Here is a 20,597-nt window from a genome sequence, read left to right on the forward strand (position 1 = left end):
TCTACGATGAGTGGATTCTGAGTTATAGCTGCTTACCTCGCTTATTTGCCCACCTGTACTCATCAGGCTTGTCGGCGTTCGCGTTGCCAAACGCTGCCGAATTTTATTGCCACATGGGGCGGCTTCTGGATTGTTTCTCTTTTCAATTCCCCGATCAGAATGGAATGCAAAATATACGAGAAATGATTTCCTCATTTCTAACTTATCCTTCTTAAGAAATATAAGAAGCTTTATTATTTCATACTACATTCATACAAGTGTATTATAATATTTTTCAGTTTTTGGTTTTTTTCAGTTGGGCATAGGCGCATTCCAATTTAAAATAATGGTTCATCCGATTATTTTACTCGATTATCTTGAAGAAAACAAAATATTCCAGTTTTTCATGACGTCAAAACTGAGCAGAAAAACCTGAAAGTGCAGGGCCTGCTCTAGAGAACCGGCATTATCAACTTTTTCCGAGTAATCTGGATTTTACTTATCATAAAAATGTGTTTTCCACACTGAATCCATGAATACAAATTAACCAATTCAACCCCTCTGCCTTTTTTGTGTAGTACAAAACCCCAAACCTGCAAGGGTATAGTATATCCAAAATCACTTGGAGGAAGCTGAATATTTCGATTATAGAAGGGTTATCCAAGTTTCCAGAAATTCCTTTGGTGCCAGTGAATTTATTGCCTAACAATACTTTCAAATAAACCCTGGTTTTTAGCGGATCGCGGTATCCACTTCAAAGGGACATCTATGGCCAAAAGTTCAACTAGTTCAAGTGACTTTGGATATACTATACCGATTTGTATTTTGCTGGGGCGACAGAAATGCTAGAATGGGCCCGGCACCTCGATTATCCAATATTAATTTTTATTTTTCAGCATTCTGTAGAGTTAGCTTCTCTTAGGGCGGCAAATAGGGCCTCTGTTTAGGGAGGTAGTTTGGCCAGCAACGGCCCTATGTTCAATATTTGCGAAAACCTAATTATTTTTTTCCAAATCACTGTGAGAACTTACAAAAGCCCAGAGCTTGGGAAAAACTGTGACATAACTGTTTCTGATAGGCCATAGCTACAGCATTATTAATATTGTTTATTAATAAATCATTTTATTTTCTAGGTTCAACCACTCTAGTTAGAGTTGAATCTTTTTTTTCGGTCGACTCGACATTCATTTTCTCTTCAATTTCAGATACATTAGAAATTTGTACCAAAACTTTCCAAATATTTTTCAATTTCTGTCCCGCCTCCCAACAAAGAAAATCCCGATTTTCCTAGCATGTTTTCACCAATTATTTCTACTACAACTGCATGAGGATCTTCAGATATTTCGAGGTCACAATTGCGCTGGACAAATCGAACTTTAAACCCTTGAGCATTATTAGATCAATAAACTTTAGAAACTCAGAACTCACCTATTTTTCCATTGGTTGGACTGTAAGGGTCGTAGCTGCCTGAGGACATGGGCGACGGATATCCATTACTTATAACAGTGTACGTATGAGAGGGAGGACCAGGAGAGGGGGTAAGTGGAGGAGCACTGACACTCATAGTTCCAGGACTGGGTGAACTCAGCCATTCCTCCGGACGCGGTCGCTTATTGGCCGGTTGGACACTCGCGGACTGGCTGGTGCCGAGGTTACTGAACGGCCCTGAGCTGAGCAATAGTCCATTATTGTTGGGCGATATCGCGCTACTGAGTCCGTTGTGGTTGGAGGTGCCTGCCAGGCTGGACACCAGGCCGTTGGAGGGCGAACAGATGAGGGTGGATGAGGTATGAAGACCGTTGGTGCTGGTCGGGCATGGCGAGAGGAGCTCAGGCTCGGACTTAACTAGCAGCAAGTCATCGTCACGGTAAATCATCTCGTGCTTGATGTCCATGCTGCTCATGGAAGTGCTGAATATGGCTGTCATTAACGGCTGTTATCGACGCGGATCAAGCCGCGACATGATATCACAACCTGGAACAGAAAGAATATATTAGTAAGAGAATACCTATACATATTGGCAAACAGTTTTAAATTGCGGAAAAATTGCTTTCTCGAGCGGGAATCGAACCCGTAACCTCCGAATCTCTAGTCCAGCGTTCTTATCAATGAGCTACCGAGGAAGCTGAAAGTTCCAACCGCATACGAGGAATCCCTCATCCCAGAATCAAATGTTAGTAGGAAGTTAATGTTGAAAGGAAACTAATCCACTATCGGTGATAGAAATAGAAATAGAATTTATTTGCTCCTAAAACATCACGATATTAGTAAATTTCGAGATTCTTCAATTTTTGAGAGTATATTTCCTTCCAATTTTATAGTTTTCGAATTTTGAGACCCGTTAGGTCAGGATATGTTCGGATTTCAAATACTGTCTTCAAGCTCGTTAAATGGCAAAATCAGATCAGTGGTGGGATCCCACTAATTTGTTATCGATTGATACTTCCATAAAATCCATAATATATTAGTAGGAATTCCTTAAATAGGCAAGTCACTTTGCAGGATAATGAGGTGGTTGTATTCCATAATGATTGAACTTTGAGGACACATATTTTGGAAACTAAGGGACCAGAAAGTTCAGACCCGTATTCAGAAGACTGAATAGAAAATATTAAAGCAAAAATCAATAAAATTAAAAAACGTAGATCACTGAATTATTTTTTCGAGCAAGCAAAAACCTTCTATTAGGCTGTGAGATAATGGAGTGAGAGTTGATCCTCACTATACGTCAATCTTTTTCTTATTTGTTTTTGAATTGATGTTTATTATATGATTTTTTTATATGCGTAATTGGATTCTACTACAGTAAAGGAAATAATAAAAAAAAATAGAACAGCATTGACGTGAACTTAGAAATCTTTGGACTCTCGTTATTTATGCGCCAATTGCGCAATAAGATAACAGTGATTTCCTGTGATTTTTCATGTGAATTGATGATATAAGAATATTAAGGACCTAAGCTTTTCTTACCACTGAATTATATCAATAGTCAATTTATAGTTATATCAACTATTGATAAAACATAACCGATGATCTTAATTACAATTCGCCTTCCAAAAAGAACAAAAGTGCTTGTAATTGAAATAGAAAAAAACCTTTGCGTGAAAATAACCAAAAAATATCACAATTCATTGATTGAAGAGATAATTCAACCAAGAGACAAGTTGTTTCAAGCAGAACGCACATTTAAGATATAGCGAATTATGTGAGTATTGTTTCTGTTTAAGTTTGAATTGCGTTGAATGATTTCGGAGAAACTCTCTCAAAATGCATTTGTTTTCAGTTCATGATTTTTTTTCAAGGTAGAGAAAAACAAGCTTGGACGCTACTGAAATGATCAAAATAAAACTGAAGGAAGTTTTAGATCTTTATAGTCCAAAGATCAATTGGGCAGATAGATCTGCATAGATGGCAGATCGACAAAGCTAGTAGATCGGTGGAACTAATGAACCCATAGAGCTAGTAGATTAGAAACCTTCAAAATCACATCGATTTCAAAGTCAACAATCCCCACAGCCATAATTTATGCATGCCATCCAGTTCAAGCGCACCACAGAGCAAATAACTCTTGTTTCCACATCGACAATCTCAGAAAGTGATCGAACTGCTTCATGCACACACCTCTCAGGACAACCAGAACATACCTTATCGTGATCAGCCGAGTGATAAACGATTTCCATGTATTATGGCACTCGAAAAATAGGTTAATTGACTTTCTGACTCACTGCGCGAAATCAGATAGTCTGTCCCATTAAGAATTTTAGAAGCAGGCACGCTACGTCGCGCTGTCTGCAGTACAGCACAAGCTCATTTATCTCCCTGAATTATCAGTCGTGACTCTTCGCGAATACCGGCCTCGTTTGCTGAGCTGAAGGCCCTTTCCGATCAGTGGCGGCTGATGTAGGGAGGGCGATGGGTACTGTCTCCTGGTGGGATGCTTGTTCAAGCCATATCTTACGTCAGTTGAATATAATAGGCTTTTCTAAACCACTCAAATTATTTTACTGAGCTATTTGCTCAGTAAAATTGAATAATTTCATATCGCAAAAGAATATATAGCAATGAAATTAAAAGCAAACAGGTCACCAAAATGCAATTTTAGGTTGGTTGACCCCACTAGGAAGTGTAAACAGTCAAATACTATTGATCTCTTTTCATTTGTAAAGGTAATAAACGTATTACTATTCGATTCTTCATCACATCCTAACTTGTTCGTGGTTAGAATCCAATGTTGCTTTGAATTCCTTTTCGAAATAATTAGCATAACTTCAATATTTGATCAATATTGAGTAAATTTCTCAAAAGTAACAGTTGAAAATAGGTCCGAAATAGATTATGTAACGAAATTACATAGGCGTACATTTTTGCTTACGCCGATTTTTCGAATTTCGAGGCTTTATGGTAAAAAACTGATCATACATTTATGATTGTGATAGTCCGAGAGAGCAACGTCTGGAGAATACGGCGGGTGTGGTAGGACTTCCCATTTTACGTTTCCAAGTATGCTCATACGCATTGATTGCGTTCGATAACGATCACCTGTGATTATATCAGTCGGTTCTAACAACTCATAATACATTACGCTGAGCTGGTCCCACCAAATACTGAGAACGACCTTGAGACCGTGAATTTTCTCTCTTCCACGCGGTCGACGTGGAAGCACGGCCGGGATATCCAAATGATTTTTTTCGCTGGGGATTATGGAAATGAACCCAGTTTTCAACTCCACTCACAATACGATGCAAAAATCCCTTCCGTCTTTGCCTTGCTAGCAGCTGTTCACAAGCAAACCAACGCCGTTCAACATCTGTCGGCTTCAACTCGTACGGATCCCAATAATCTTGTTTCAGAATCATTCCCATGACTTTCAGGCGTAATGGAATGGCTTGTTGCGTCACTCTCAATTGTCCTGCCAATTCTTGTTGCGTTTGACACGAGTCTTGATCAAGTAATGCCTGCAATTCTGCATCTTCGAAAACCTTCTCTCTTCCACCACCATTCTGGTCATCTACGTCAAAATCACAGCGTTGAAACCACTGTCGGTAAGTTCTTTCACTAATAGCAGCCTTACCATAGGTATCATGTAGCTAACATGTTTAATCGGGAATAACTTTGTGATGAAGACATGAATCGACTAATATTTTGATGGCGTTATGTTTACAAATACCCAAGCTTATTGTATGATATCTACGATCGATTTATTTTGACTACCACTTACCGCTACAGTTATCTATTGCGAAACAGCTGAAGCAAAGTTACACCTGATACATAAAGGTCTTCTTTGCTTGCTTTCGCTATATAGAGGTCTTTGATACAGCAAAATTTGCTTGTTGACTGAGCAAGAAAGAAGCAAACCATATCTACACCAAGAAGTACATTAGTTAGGATTGCATGCAATAATCTATAAGATTTACAAAATATTGTGGAATAAATTCTGGAGCAAGCATTATCTTGAGAGAAAAAATTCCGTATTGGAAACTGTTCAATTAAGAATTTTATGTTACCCAAATGATTTTTCAGATATTACAGATTCTGTTGTCTTTATATCGCTGATCCCTTTCGCGGCGGTTTTAGGATTAGAAATTATGTCATCCAGATTCAAACCAAAACAGAAAAACGCTCTGCGAAGCCACAGCGTCGCCCCCATCTTCAAAAAACGTCTCCACCATAAAGCTTTGTTGCTCACCTAATAACCTAATCACTTCATTATGACTACTGAGAACAGTATTGCTTTCCCTATCTAGTGGTGCAGGGTCTATTACAGTCTAAGGGCTCTTTCCTCGGTGATTTTTTGAAACCTTGGACTGCATTCTTCCCCCATTTGTTAAGTACTTCCTACCAATCAGTGCCTCCCCTTCGGAAATTTCATTAGCCGCCTCTGTTTCCGACAGCCTCTGAAATCGCGATAACCCTACTGTTACCAACATAAGCGACCTAGGCGGTCCTCTCATATGCAAGATCGGATTTTCCAGGTCAGTTGGAGCTCCCCCTCGCCTTTTTACTGCCCCTACACCCTTTGTCTAGACTACCCTCGATGCTTTGTTCGACGAAATCGGTCATCTCGCTCGAACAATGGCATTGTCTACCACTTTCGTTCTACCGGGTGGATTTTCAAAGGATGCTCTAACTGAGAGTAGAAGTATGAGGAAGGGTGTATTGGAATTATATTTACATTCAAATGAATCTGCATCCTCTCTGAGGATCAGATGACCTATAGAGCGCCTTGGACTGAATATATTTATTTGCAATTTCATATTATTCAGTTAAATTGAAATTTGCATTATATGCGATTTCATCAAATAATCAAAAATATTATAATATATTCGAATAATGTAGGTCGAACTTCCATGGAATTCTCAGAAAATTATTGCACCCTTAAGATTCTATGTATTTTTTCTTCTTTGAAGACAAGAAACCAAATTATGAAAAGAATGAGAATAACTATTTTCATTGGAATAAACATAAATTCATCCATTGTTATTAACATAATAGTACAAAAAGGGAAGAAGATGGAATAATGACTGTTAATATTAGGGTACTTCAGTTTTCATAGGAATTTTTTCTATAATATTGTTTTTCTTCTTCTCTGTCAAGTTGAGCTGTCGGTAAATTATCTATCGATTTCGCCTATTTCCTAGTTTAAATTTTAGTTTGAGCTTTTGACAGTGTATTGTTACTATTATTATTTATTATTTTAATTAATATATTACCCAGATTGCTCCTTGGCAAGTTTGTATACCAGAAGTAAACCAAAAAAGAAGGTTCCCAAAGACAATATTAGTTTTTTCTCGAAGTTTAAACTTGTTTTTTCCGATAATGGTGTAAACCAGAATTTTTCTAGTTATGAACTGAATTGATTTCAATGAAATAACATTAAGTCATTCAAGTTTTGATTTTATCAAAATTATTCATATGGTATAAGAATGCAAACCTCTTCGACTGTATTATAGAATTAGGAAATCATTATTCACTACATTACCTTCTAAGATATTGGTGAAAGTAAAGTTTTATCACTGAAATCAAGAGATCTATGATGAAATTGCGTAAAACTTTCAATTTTGTTTCACACTTACTGAATGGTGAATCAAGGTTTTTAATTTAAATACCAACACAAATAATCTTGGAAAAATGAAATAGAATCTTAGAAAATTCATGATGTCCAATATTTATTTCATATCAAAACTGATGCTCAAACATGAATCTTGAGAAGCTACAATGTGACGAAACAATAATTAATGAAATATATTTATGGAAATTTGAGTTTATCCTTATCACTTTTGAGCCAATGTTGTATACAGCATTTGTTATTCACGAAAAACAGATTGATGAGGTCAGAGATAATGAAGATTTCAGTGAATGGAGAAATAAATCCAAATCAGATCCAACCTGAAATTTTTCCTAGTTGAACCGACATCGATGCTGAACATATTCGCTTCCACAGAAGTTCAGTGTGTCATAGGAAAAAGGAAGTGGTTGCAGGCTTCCATGAAAAGAAGTGAACGACTTTCTGAAGTTCGTCTGATGACAGTCGTTCAATTGAGCTTCTACTAGACTTTTTCAAAGGACGCTGTTAGAACGCTTTGTTCCTTTCCCCTGATGCAGGTCCTGATAAGCGGCGTCTAGATTGTTGAAAGTGGCCTCTGAATCATTCATCTTGATGTTCTAAAAAGCCCGTAAGATACGTGCTCTCTCCAGTACATTAAACGTCGGAACTACGTTTATATTCATTTTTAGACTCGAGAATATGGTAATTTTTCTGCTAAATAACAAATAGAAATATGCTAATTTTGAACAAAGGTTTATTTCCTCTTGCTTCACAGATGCATTTAACTTAATTATATTGGGAAATATTACAATTCGACGTAATCTATTCTCAATTCAATATTGAAAAATACGAAACTATTGACAGTAGAAAGGTCGAGTAAAGAGGTACATGAAGTGAAGTGATTGCTGGGAAGTAATCATCCAATTAAATGAGCAATTCTACAAATTTGTCGATTTTTTTTTAATTAGAAACATCACGACCGTAGACAAATGAGAATATCGGACTGGTAGAATCAGCTGTCATCAAGAGTGAGTAAAGAAAGAAATTTTCTAATTTTTAGAACTAATCAGTACCACATAATTCAAATGAAAGCAGAAACTATTCTATTGGAAATCTGCAGTAGCAACAGCGTTGATGCGGCACCTACCATCCAACTACTAACATCTTCTCCTCAATGGGTAATCAAAAACTGAATACCTAAAAACTATTTTATTCTAAATAATGGTTTAATGTCTGTAAATTAATATCAGAAAATAATATCACGGCCTGCGGACAATTTTTTCAATTCTGAAAAAAATACCTCCTCGGGCGGGACTCGAACCCGCAACCTTCGAATCACTAGTTCAGCGCCCTAACCAACTGAGCCACCGAGGAAGCCGTTGGAGCTTTCAACTTCCTGGGTAGCTCAGTTGGTGAGAGCGCTGGACTAGTGGTTCGGAGGTTGCGGGTTCAAGTCCTGCTCGAGGAAGTAATTTTTTCAGAATCGAAAAATTGTCTGCTTGCCGTGATGTTATTGTCTGATACTATTTTTATTGCTCAATTTGCGCATGAGGAAAAGATTAGATTTCTATGGGACCACTTACTATCCAATCCAAATATCCTTACAAATTTTCATAATTGTACGAGTTAAGGATGAATGTGCGGACATAGACCGATAGACAAACAAGAAATTAATTTTTTTCAGGTTGTTCTAAAATTTGTTTCGCCAGCAAAATTATTGAAATCAGAGATTGATCTCAAAAATACCCTTCTACTTTCGACAGTCCCTGGAACAATATTTTACGACAAGTAGCTACCAAAAAAGCTTGAAAATTCGTATGAAGTTTTGATGATTATTAGGAGAGGCCCACTTTGAAGCATATATTTTAATTGCAGATGATAATACATAATTTGTGTTTCTTCAACCCATTCAAATAAGTTCGCATAACAAAGCTAAGAATATCAGTAGGAGGAACTGAAAGTAAACATTTGTGCTCGATCCCGAATACAAGAGAGATGGAAGTTTAGTGTCACCAATTACAATCGATTAAACGATTGTGTGTGCGAGCCATAGGCGTGGAGAATCCTAATTTGATTGTTGAATGCTTTATCAGGAACTCTTTTTTCATAACTTCACAATAGCTAAATTATTAAACTGAGAAAAACATTGACCCTTTTGAAACACGAAAAAATTTTTATGGATAAATCACATTGTGAACTATTTTTGAGCATGAACTGATAATTTCGAAATTAATCAATTCATGTCACGCTACTCCTAATGTGTCCCGTCAGACAAGGAGTGACGAATGTTGGCATCAAAACAAATGCATCAGTTACAAGGCGATTTCCATTCCTCTTATTAATGTTCTAAGTAACAAAGTAATAATAATAATAATAATTATAATTTATTCATCCATAGCGACATATTACAAACACGTATTGGACAAGTCAATAAAACAACAATAGAAGGAAAAATTTCACATACTAGCCATTATTTAAAACATATTAAGTATATCAACTTCCTAACCTGATATGCTTACAACAATCATAATATTCAGTTAGGGTATAGAAACATTGAGACATTAAGAAATCATTAACTGCTCTTCTGAAACTTTGTACACTTTCAATATCCCTATAGTTCTTTGGAAGGGAATTGAACAACTTAATTCCCATATATCTGGGAGACCTCTCATATCCCACCAGAGTGTGACGTGGTATGATTAGTAGCGAAGAGTGTGTTGTTGAATAAGTATGATTGTAATTCATACGCAGAAATGAACCTTCATTAGTTTTCACATATGTTATAATTTCCAAGATGAATTGAGATACCACTGGCAAAACACCAAATTTTTTGAAATGCTCTCTACATGATGTTCTCATAGGAACTCCAGCCATGTGTCGTAATGCTCTCTTTTGAAGAAGAAAGACTCGATTCAGTGCGTGAGAAGTCCCCCAGAATACAAGGCCATATATTATCCTTGACTTGAATTGAGCATTGTAATAAGCCATGCAAATTTCCACATTAGTTATAGATTTTAACCTATAAAGAGCATAACAAACAGAAGACAACTTTTTACATAAACATTCAATATGCTGATACCAGTTGAGGCTGTCATCAATGATTATACAAAATTTTGTGATGGTAGCATGTTCAATTGACCTATTTTTCACCCTTAACAGAAAACTTTTATTTTTATGTTCTAAGTAGTTCTTAAGTCTAAAACAAACAAAAAGCGTTTTAGAAGAATTTAAAAACAACTTGTTCGATTCAAACCAATCATAAAATAGATTTATGTGCCTCTGTGCTTTACATAAAACGTCAGTAAGCGAGGTTCCCGAGCATAAGTATGTAATGTTAGATCCTCAGCATTCTCAACAATATCAGGCAATTCGTTGATATATAATAAAAAAAGCAAGGGTCCAAGCACGGAGCCTTGGGGAACACCCGAGGAAATGTTGAGAATCGACGACTTACAACCATTGACCTCCACTAATTGCATTCTATTACTTAGGTAAGATTTCAAAAGTTGGTTTATTTTACCGCGAAGACCTAATCTATCCACTTTTGCAATAAGCAAGTCACGTGAAACAACATCAAATGCTTTACTCAAATCCATGTATAATGCTATATTCCATTTACCTTGTTATCTATTAAAATTTCTTGTGTTTTGCTAATATTACGTTTTCAATTACATGATTTCAGGTTGTGAAGTTCTCTAGGAAGTTATTTCCTCCAATGATTCCAAAGGTTCAAGATTAGGCAAAAATAAAACAACTCACATGATCTCTAGAGAGCTTAATTTTTCGATCCCATATTTTAAAACCTCCCACGCGATTTTGCACCAGCTAAACAAGAATTTAATCTTGGATCAACTAACACACGATCGTCCCAATGAGCCGACAACCAGGTTCGATCGATAAATAATCTTTTTCGGCCCAGCAAGCAATCAGAATTATTAATACTGGTTGTTCGAGCAATGCAACATCTTAGCGCTGCAATATTTCTTCGCTTTCATATTTATGGTTATTTCGGATTCAATTTGAGAGGCTGCTACGTCAGACAGTCCCGGAGTTCTTGATACAGGAGGTTGGATGGTGAATTTCACGCCAATTATTGTTATTGGCGAATAAATTTCTAAGTTTGTTTATAGACTTCGAAAGGAGCCCCTTCCTACGTGCCAGGCTTTTAGTTGATTGGAACAGCTAGTAGGCGCTGATATAGTTCCGATCCCGGGATGATTTGGTTAAGGTTCGATCGCTTTCTTAATTGGCAATTAACTTGATCCCTTCACCTACGTCATTAGTTTCATGTGCTGAACAAACAACGACTTGAGCTGTTGGAAATTTTTGCCAAACCTTATTTGCATGTTTTACAAAATGATTAGTATAGTGATTGTCACCATCAAATCAATTTCAGTTCATCTTTCGAATCATCAAAGAATTCGAATTACAATCAGCCGATCAATCTTTGTTTCCTCTCCAAATGAATAACAGAAATGACAATGAGATTGTAGAACCAAAGGTGTAGAAGTAGACGATTATCTAATTTACTCTATTCAATTCGTATGTGGCAGTATACTGATGTCTTAAATGTATAGTTGATTTTTCATCAAAACAAACTGAAGATAAATGCCAATAATATGGAAACGTTCATGAATAAACTAGCAAACTGTGAACGAAAATCAAAAAAAGAGTAGATCTACTCCTAAGTATACGATTGACCAATACGAATTTGTATCATTAAACAACGAAGTAATTTATCAAAGCTCACATCTGGTGCATTTTTTTATATGGGCGCAAGCAATGTAAGGTTGGGATAAAAATGTGGCTTTAGAGTAAGAAGAGCCGATTCACCTAATTGGCTGTTCTATAAAGTTGATATATCTGAATAATCTACCTAGTCTACAGATCTACCTAGCTCACAGATCACGTATTCCGCAAATCTGTCAGCTGTATAGATCCTTCTTGATTGAATATCTTCATAAGAATATTCAGTTCAAATTAATAATTTTGCATTAAACGTTATTCAGCACTGGACAACAACAACAAAAATTTTTTTGGTGCCTTGGATTTTAACTATATTTGAGACGCTGAATATGTACATACAATCCGTTTTTCTCTATCAGCTCTACTTTTTTAGATACATCCACTTATCTACCAATGTAGGTTTCATTCAGTATATTTATTTATGAGAGTTCCAAATGTATTATATATTCATTAATGTAGGTAGGTACAATGGTTTCATTGTCAGTCTGTAATTGACTTAATTCAAGGTAAATCTAAAAATTGTGGAATCATTGCCTATTAGGTACCTGAACTGACCCTTTTAATCCTCTAACTCGGGTAAGTAAGAGAAAAATCATACTTCCTCCGTTACATATAAAGTTAGGTTTAATGAAGCAATTTGTAAAGGCTTTTTAATAATGAGCATATACATATAGGGGTGAAAATGCTTCAGTTGAGCGTAGAAAAACTCAAAGCAGGGATATTTGACGGCCCACAAATAAGACAAATAATTAAGGATCCTGCCTTCATAAATTCAAATGATCAAGTTGAACGAGAATCTTGGACATCAGCAGTTGTAGAAAATTTTCTAAGCAAACATAAAGTTCAAAACTATGTTGAAATGGTTAACAAGATGCTTAATAGTTTCAAAACCTTAGGGTGCAATATGAGTATTAAAATACACTACTTACACAGCCGCTTAGACCGTTGTACAGAAAATTTAGGAGAGTGAGGAACAAGGTGAAAGATTTCACCAAGATAATAAAGTTATGGAGGACCGCTACCAAGGAAGATGGGACATGCACATGATTGCAGATTACTGCTGGAGTTTGAAAAGGGACTTTATAAAAACCATTCAAAAATGTCGCGGAAAAGATGCATTCGATGCATTGAGTGACTATTTGATTTCTTCAAGGTTTTTTTTTTGTTTGTAAGTACGACATAATATTGTATTTTGTATAACTAAAATAAAAATTTCGTATCTACTTTTGTTGAGTACTCTTACGGATTTGTTTTAAAGTAATGAAACTTATATTTCCCTAAAATTGTATATCTTAAAAATTTGACCTCCTAGGTAAAAATGAATAATAATAATAATAATAATGTTTATTTGAAAACGCTCTGTTACAAATAAACTTAATCACAGAGATAGATAATCTATCTGTGCGTGATAATACGTAATTTGAATTCAGGACATCAAATTGATATAGAATTAGCTCAAAAAACATCGACTACAAAACAGCTGTTCCCCTGTGATAGTCTTTTCCCCAATTGTCCTTTTACTGACATGCAAAATTATTTCTAGAAACAATATTACGAAATGGGGAAACTTTTTGTTCAGTTCAAATGAGTAGATTATTACAACAACTCATAATGAATCGAACAAAATCCAGAATAAATATTGAAATTATTTTGAAAGAGGGCTCCTTCGAACACATAATGAATGAAACCATATTGGAAGGAATAGAAGAATATAAAGAAACACATTAATGGTTCAGAAAGAGAAAACACAAAATTAAATACTAAAACACGATGATTATTTCATCACCAACATTATTTAAAGAAAATTGGGATGAAAATAACTAAGAGAGAATCACATGTTGTTGGAATTTAAAAACTAATATAATATAGTGCTCTTCTCATTCACATCTCTCTAAGCAGTAGACTGGGATTAAGGTATTTCACCAATCGTTTCCAAAGGTTTATAAATGTGAAAAAAACCAACCATAACATTTTTTTCATTGAAGGTTCGTCTGCCACCTAAAGCAGACTTCTTTGTTTTATTTACAGAATAGGGTCGCATTCCCAGTGCTTCTAATTCGGGATAGAAGAGGATGAAAAGATAAAACAAGTGGGATGGTGTATGTTGTGTCTGGGACTATCGATTTTCCAAAGTGTCCGTGCCTCTTCGTGGAGATGATAGGGGTTGGTTAGGAGGGTTTGAACTGAAGCTTTAGATTTACTGAAACTGATAATCTTCAATTTATGGAGTGAACTTTGAAGGGAATAACTACTCCTAAGGTGTTATGCAACCGCATTATGGAGAAGAAACAAAACTATAAATTATACACAATGTTTTACGACTTTGTCCTGCATTACAGGATATCCAAGTTGTGTAAAAATTCCCATTTGAAAATTTGAATATTAAGTGTTTTAAAAAATAACAACACCAAAATTTGATATTGGGGTATGTCTATGCGGTGAAAAATATTTTATTTAATAGCTTTTACCTACGTAACCAATTCAATATGTACTAGATAATTGTATCTTTATTAAAGTACTTGAATTGTCCTTAAATTGTGATTTTATATTTTTGCGAATTTCTTGGAAATATTATTCAATATCATAATAGAAAATAATGAGGCTCATATAATCCGATATATTCCCCTCCATTTGCATCTGAAAAAATGTATTCTTGTACTTAAATAGTCTAATCAATTATTGAGAGCACATATGGCACCTGATTGATTCTACCCACATAGAACACACCCTTATAGATTGTCATCAAGGAAAACAACCCTCGGTAAACAAGTCCCCCTATCACCCTCATATTTGAATTAGGGTGGGAATTATTACATAGAACTATCGATTTTTTCTGAAGTCAAGAAGATGATTAGGGAAATTTAAGTACCAGTAATTGACTCAATTGTAGGATTTCAACTTTCAATCGACAATCTTCATATAATTTATTTATGTTTTAGGATTTTTTATTTAGAGGAGCTCTTATGCTTCAACGTTGAATAAAATAAGAAAAAACAGTTGAAATATGGAAAGTGAATGAAAAGTTCTGAAGGAGTCTGGTTTTATGATACGAAAAATGGAGAAATTTTAACAAACTTTGGGAGAAATATTGAGGAACGCAAAAAAACAATATACCTAGGGAGGAAGTAACTTAAAACTATAAGAAAAGTGGTTCAGGACGTTCTGTTACTGAAAATCTAAGGGCGCCAGACGACTCACCTGGTTCTCTGCCAAGAATACTGAAACGGAAAGTGACAAGAAATATGCCAGCTAGAATGCCACCCCTAATGTTCTCCAGAAACGATAAAGATAATTGCAGTTTTATCACGCTTTGTCTTTCTTCCTTTTGTTTCTATTTCTGTAAGGCAATATTGAGATCCTGGACAGAAGTCAAGTTTACTTGAATTAAATATTACTATATTTTATTGACAGAAGGTTCATTTTCAAAATCTTAGAGTATGTATGTTTATCTAACACTTGTAGAATAAATATCTCTAAATTTATACTGGGTGTATCTGAATAAGTATGCTTAAAAGAGGTTGAAATGTTCAACTCCGAAAATATTTTTTGTTTTATCTTTTTTTTGTTTTCCTCTTAAAAAAACATGGCTGAAAAGCCTGATTTATTTACTAACAATTTTTAACACCACAAGTTTTTTCGAAAACTTGAGTTTTTACAAGAAAAGCGTAAATGTATTGCGAGCTCATGTTGAATAGTATTTTACTGAACAAGAACTAATCAAATTATTAATCTACTAGGCTAAGACTTTTACAACTAAAACAATAGAGAACAAATAATGAACAAAAACCTGTCGAATATCGATAATACAATTATAATATTTGTTGAAAACTTTTTTTGTTAATCTTAGGAAGGGTGAAACTTTTGCGGGGGAAGTTTTTCAAAAAATGTTATTCCAAATTCCTTCCTTAATCTTAATCAAAGAATCACTCCTTACATTTTTTCGGTTTTATTCAGATACACAGATTCATATACAGGATCATATTCATATACTGAAGATGAATTTTGAACAAACATTTAATTTAAACCTTTGAATGCGATACAAAATTATTTTAATTGGAAAACCAATCTAATGAAAGTGTTGTATATTGGTTTTTGGGTTTGATAGATCTCAACCTTGTTTATTATGTAATTAATGTAAAAAAATTTCAAAATTTTGCAGGGTCTCTCTCATCACGAAAGCATTTTTATTTCAGGAGGATCAGAAAGCTCAAAAAAACTTCTATATGACTTGTTTCTTTTATCTGATTTCAAAATTCCGTTCAATAATTTAGTTTTCGTTAATTTACTACCCTTATTTTTATTGTAAAGATGGAAAAAAGAAGCTTGTGAATACATTTTTGTTATTTGATTTTCATTCCTCGTTTCTTCGAAGAAATTGAAAAATGATATATGAATATAAATCTGACTATAAACTTCTATTTTCCATGGGATAAACTGTCCAATTCTCAAGTTAACTAATATGATAAATGAAAGAGTAAAATAAGTTTCCGGAAAGTGAGAATAGGAGCAACCGCGCAAAAGCGCTTTTATCGAATTTTCGTCAATTAATAGGACAGTCATTTGAAATTGAAACACATAATTCACGTAATGCATTTCGAATGAATAAGATCAACACTTCCTATTTTTTTTCCAATATAAATTAAAAAGTATGTGATGAGTCGAAAACTCACCTAGTTATTCAGAGGTAGTCATGTGATTCAGAAACAACTTTTTATAAACAAAAAACCACAAATCTTGAACTCAGCTTCATCCTGATAACAAATAATCCCTTGATTTCGACTTTCCATTACCCCATTCATTGGCACAACTCCGCATCGGAAACAGAACACGCGACAATAAAAAAAAATTAAAAAAACGAGACAAAAACGAGAAACTCCACATCCAGAGGCAGAAACAACCACAGACGTCGCTCTGGACCCAGAGGCGATATACTTTTTACGCGTCGCGATTTCACTTTCTCAGTTCCACGACCTCGTCCTTGCCAAGCTGCAGCCCCTCGTCCCACCAACCCTTGCAGCATTGGTGGCGGCCTACCGCATCATGCGCCGCCTCCACTGTCTAGACTGCCCCCTCGCCACCCTCCCGATCCACAATAATGCAAAGGTGTTACTCTGGGCCCGATTCGATCATTCCTGGAAAAGGGAACGACATTTGGGAGCTTTGTCTGGGACTTTGGAAAGGTTATCGTACCATAGTTCTGACGTTGTGCATGATGAATGAGTCTAGGCTATGCCAGACGTGGTTAATGGGTTGATTCGGGGAAATTCATGGTTCTAAAACAAAATTGCGATACATTAGAGATTATCTGTAAATTGGTTGGTAGTTATCGATGTTCAAGTCGAACATTGAAACGAAAGCTCTGCTGTGATGCATGGATTTTTATCGTATTTGTGTCTTAACTGAAGGGTAATTAAAACTATAAAATTGAGAATGATTTAACATATGTGTGTTAATATGTAAGATTAATTTCACGGAATTAAGACAAATTTTTCAATTGTGGTAAAAGTACCCCCTCGAGGTATCGCGGTTATTCGGAGATTGCGGGTTCGAGTCCCGCTCGAGGGGGTACTTTTTCCAGAATTGAAACATTTTTCTGAATGCCGTGAAATTAATCACATATCTATAAAATTGTGTTGCAAAAGATCTGGATTTTTTCATACAATAACGATAACTCAGTTTTTGTTATTCAGATTAAAGGTTGAGTAAAGGATGAAATGGGAAAATTCAATAATCTAAGAAATCTTGTTGACAAAGTTGACCACTAAGCCTAAGAGGAAGGGTCTTCACCTTAATATTCAGAGAAGAATTAAAAGAAAAAAGTGGTCTGATAATTTGATCACCTAGCTTTTCTGATTACCAAATATATGTATAATGAATAGTTCAATTTGCCTGCCAATTATTGTGTTCCAAGGAAATAAAGAAGCTATAAAAGGAACGGAAATTTTGTACTTAGCCCTAAATTAATTAGATCTTCTACATCCGAATATCCAATCCTATCCTAATTTTTCAACTCTACATTTTATACAAAAAATTATACTGCATGGGCGTACAACTTTGCTTTCGCCGTTTTTTTCCGAAATTCGGGGCTTTATTGTTAAAAACTGGTTATACATTTATGATGCAAAGTATTGTCCATTGCTGGACATTACTTTCTCCCATCTTTCGGGAAGCGAACGAATACCGCGTTGAAAAATTTGGTCATCTTTTGAAGCAATCCACGAATCGATCCAATTTTTTACTTCTGCATAAGACCGGAAGTGCTGGCCCGCAAGGCCATATGCCATTGATCGAAACAAGTGATAGATAGCGGGTGGGGTAGGACTTCCCATTTCAACGTTTCCAAGTATGTCTTGACCACTTTCGCAACATGAGATCAAGCATTGTCATGCTATAAAATCATTGATCATACCGCTCAAACGCATGGATTGCGTTTGATAACAATCGTCTGCGATTGTTTCAATCGGTTTTAACAACTCATAATACACTACGCCGAGCAGGTCCCACCTAATACTGAGCATGACCTTGGAACCGTGAATATTCGGTTTGGTCGTCAACGTGGAAGCATGGCCGGGATATCACCATGATTTTCTGCGCTTGGGATTATGGTAATGAACCCAGTTTTCGTCTCCAGTCACAATGCGTTGCAGAAATCCCTTCCATCTTTGGCTTGAAAGCAGCTGTTCACAAGCAAACAAACGCTGTTCAACATCTCACGGCTTCAACTCATACGGCCTCCAATTTCCTTGTTTCTGGATCATTCCTATGACTTTCAGGTGTTTTTGCGTGTCTTCTAAGGATCCTACCAATTCTGCATCTTCGAAAACCTTCTCTCTTCCATCCCAATGCTGGTCTTCGACGTCGAAATCACCTTTCTTAAAGCGTTGAAACCACTCTCGGCACGTTGTTTCACTAATAGCGGCCTCATCACAGGTAGTTGAGAGTATTCAATGAGCCTCAGCCGCAGATTTCTTCATATGTAATAAGAAAATTAAAACCTCCCGCAAATGACAAGAGTTTGGGTCGTAAACTGACATGTTAAATCTAAAATAACTTCATGATGCAGACACAAATCAACTAATATTTCGATGGCATTATTTATACAAATGCCTAAGCTAATTAGTCGACTTACAATATATCTAGAAATCCACATTCCAAGGCGAAACCGAATAGACACAAGTGATTTGGAATTGTCGAAATTAATAAACAGTGTTGCCACTAAAACCATTTAAAATTGTATCATTTCTATTGTAAAACCCTTTATATTATTTGAATATTTCCGTTATATATGTATTTTTTATTTGAATTAATATTATTCAATGATATCTGGAATCGGGAGTGTTCATTTCATTCGGATATATTCCAATATCATTGTTTGTTTTTATATGGGCTTGACCTACATCAACCATTACCTTGTTAAAAAGACCTTGGATAAAGGAACGTACATATAGTCCATCCTACTGACGTAGTTTAGAATAGAGTGTATATTGAAATGAATGGGTGAGTCAATTTGGAAACTTATGCAATTGTATTTTGCATCTTAGTCTGATACACATATCAGATGTTTTTTAGTCTCGATATTAAGAACTGTCACAGTTTCTATCATGCATTCCTTTGTTGATCAATATAAAAAGGAACCAAATCACCCAAGTGATTCGTGTTTCATGAGGTAAGTATTTTGAGTGATAAATATAACATCATTTCGTTAGACAATCCAAAAAACAATAACGAATGGAATTACCATACAATTCTCCACAAAATTAAAAACATTCTTCCTACGTTATAACAAATTTGCATGAAATGTTGATGGCATCTCCAACTCAACTTTTGTGTCTTATACAGTCACCAAGAGACACAAACGTTCATAAAAGCGAGGAAGGTGGAGCAAAAGTTGTTATCGAAGTTCTAAAAGCCATCTTCCCTTGGAATTCTTAATGGGTGTAACTTGAACCGAAGCTGAATTGAACACAACTTTGGGCATTGTTGCAAATGTTTGTCTTCTGAAGATAACTCATTTATTAAGTAGAAAGTTTTCGAGAAAAATTATTTTTGTGCACTCCGATTTCTCACATCATCGTCTTCAAAACACTTTTTTAAGTTTATTTCGAAAAGCACTGAATAATTTCAAGTTCACCATATTGCTAGGATTTTAATAAACATAAAATATCCTTATTCCGTGTCTGGGTTGAAATTCACTTATTCAAAATGCCTACTTTGCGAGGAGAGGATTCGTTTGAATATTTCATCTCTGATCAAATCAATTCACTCCAATTAATCAATTTATGACTGCATAATTGAATATATATCACATCGGGCAAGTAGATGTTTATCCATTAGAAAATCATAATGAATCTATGTATAGCGTCTCCAAGTCCTAATGGCAGATAAAATACGCCATGAAGCCCGACAGTCGAAGTAATTATTTCAGGCCTAATATAGAAATATAGCTACCTGACTGTAAATCATTGCGGAATGAGCTATAAAATCATTTAAATATTCAAAAGGCGAGATACCTTTCCGAGCTCATTCGAATCCCGATTTGTAATCCGGAATAACAAGATGTTGCTTCTGTATTGGATTAGGATCGGACTTGTACGGCGATAAATTTGATTTACTGTTAGAAAATGAGGATGCATTGATGCAAGACGGAAACTTCCGTTCAACATAAAAATAGTAGATTATACATTAAGGGGATAAGTTGCTAATTTTTTTCAGAACTGCTTTTGTAACTCGAAAGAGAAGCTCGAGGATGTCACTGATGTACTGAGGGTATATGTATACCTACTATTTGTTGCACAACCTAACTGTACAGGGTGGGCAAATTTCGATG

The 20,597-nt window shown here is 35.4% G+C and overlaps 1 protein-coding gene and 1 non-coding gene across 5 annotated transcripts in view; both read right to left on the reverse strand.

Moving 5' to 3' along the window:
- Positions 1 to 20,597, reverse strand: part of LOC123680800 (ecdysone receptor) — a 244,822-nt gene that overhangs the window by 81,950 nt on the left and 142,275 nt on the right. For all 4 annotated transcript variants that reach the window (XM_045618897.1, XM_045618899.1, XM_045618898.1 and 1 more), the window contains one exon: positions 1,408 to 1,953. In XM_045618897.1, coding sequence (XP_045474853.1) covers positions 1,408 to 1,906 — 499 coding nt within the window. In that variant the 5' untranslated portion in view covers positions 1,907 to 1,953. The remainder of the gene's footprint in view (positions 1 to 1,407; positions 1,954 to 20,597) is intronic.
- On the reverse strand, positions 8,325 to 8,398 carry Trnat-agu. Its single transcript has one exon. It is a non-coding gene; the product is annotated as a tRNA-Thr (tRNA).

The sequence above is a fragment of the Harmonia axyridis genome, chromosome 5 (assembly GCF_914767665.1).
Source record: "Harmonia axyridis chromosome 5, icHarAxyr1.1, whole genome shotgun sequence".
NCBI lineage: Eukaryota > Metazoa > Arthropoda > Insecta > Coleoptera > Coccinellidae > Harmonia > Harmonia axyridis.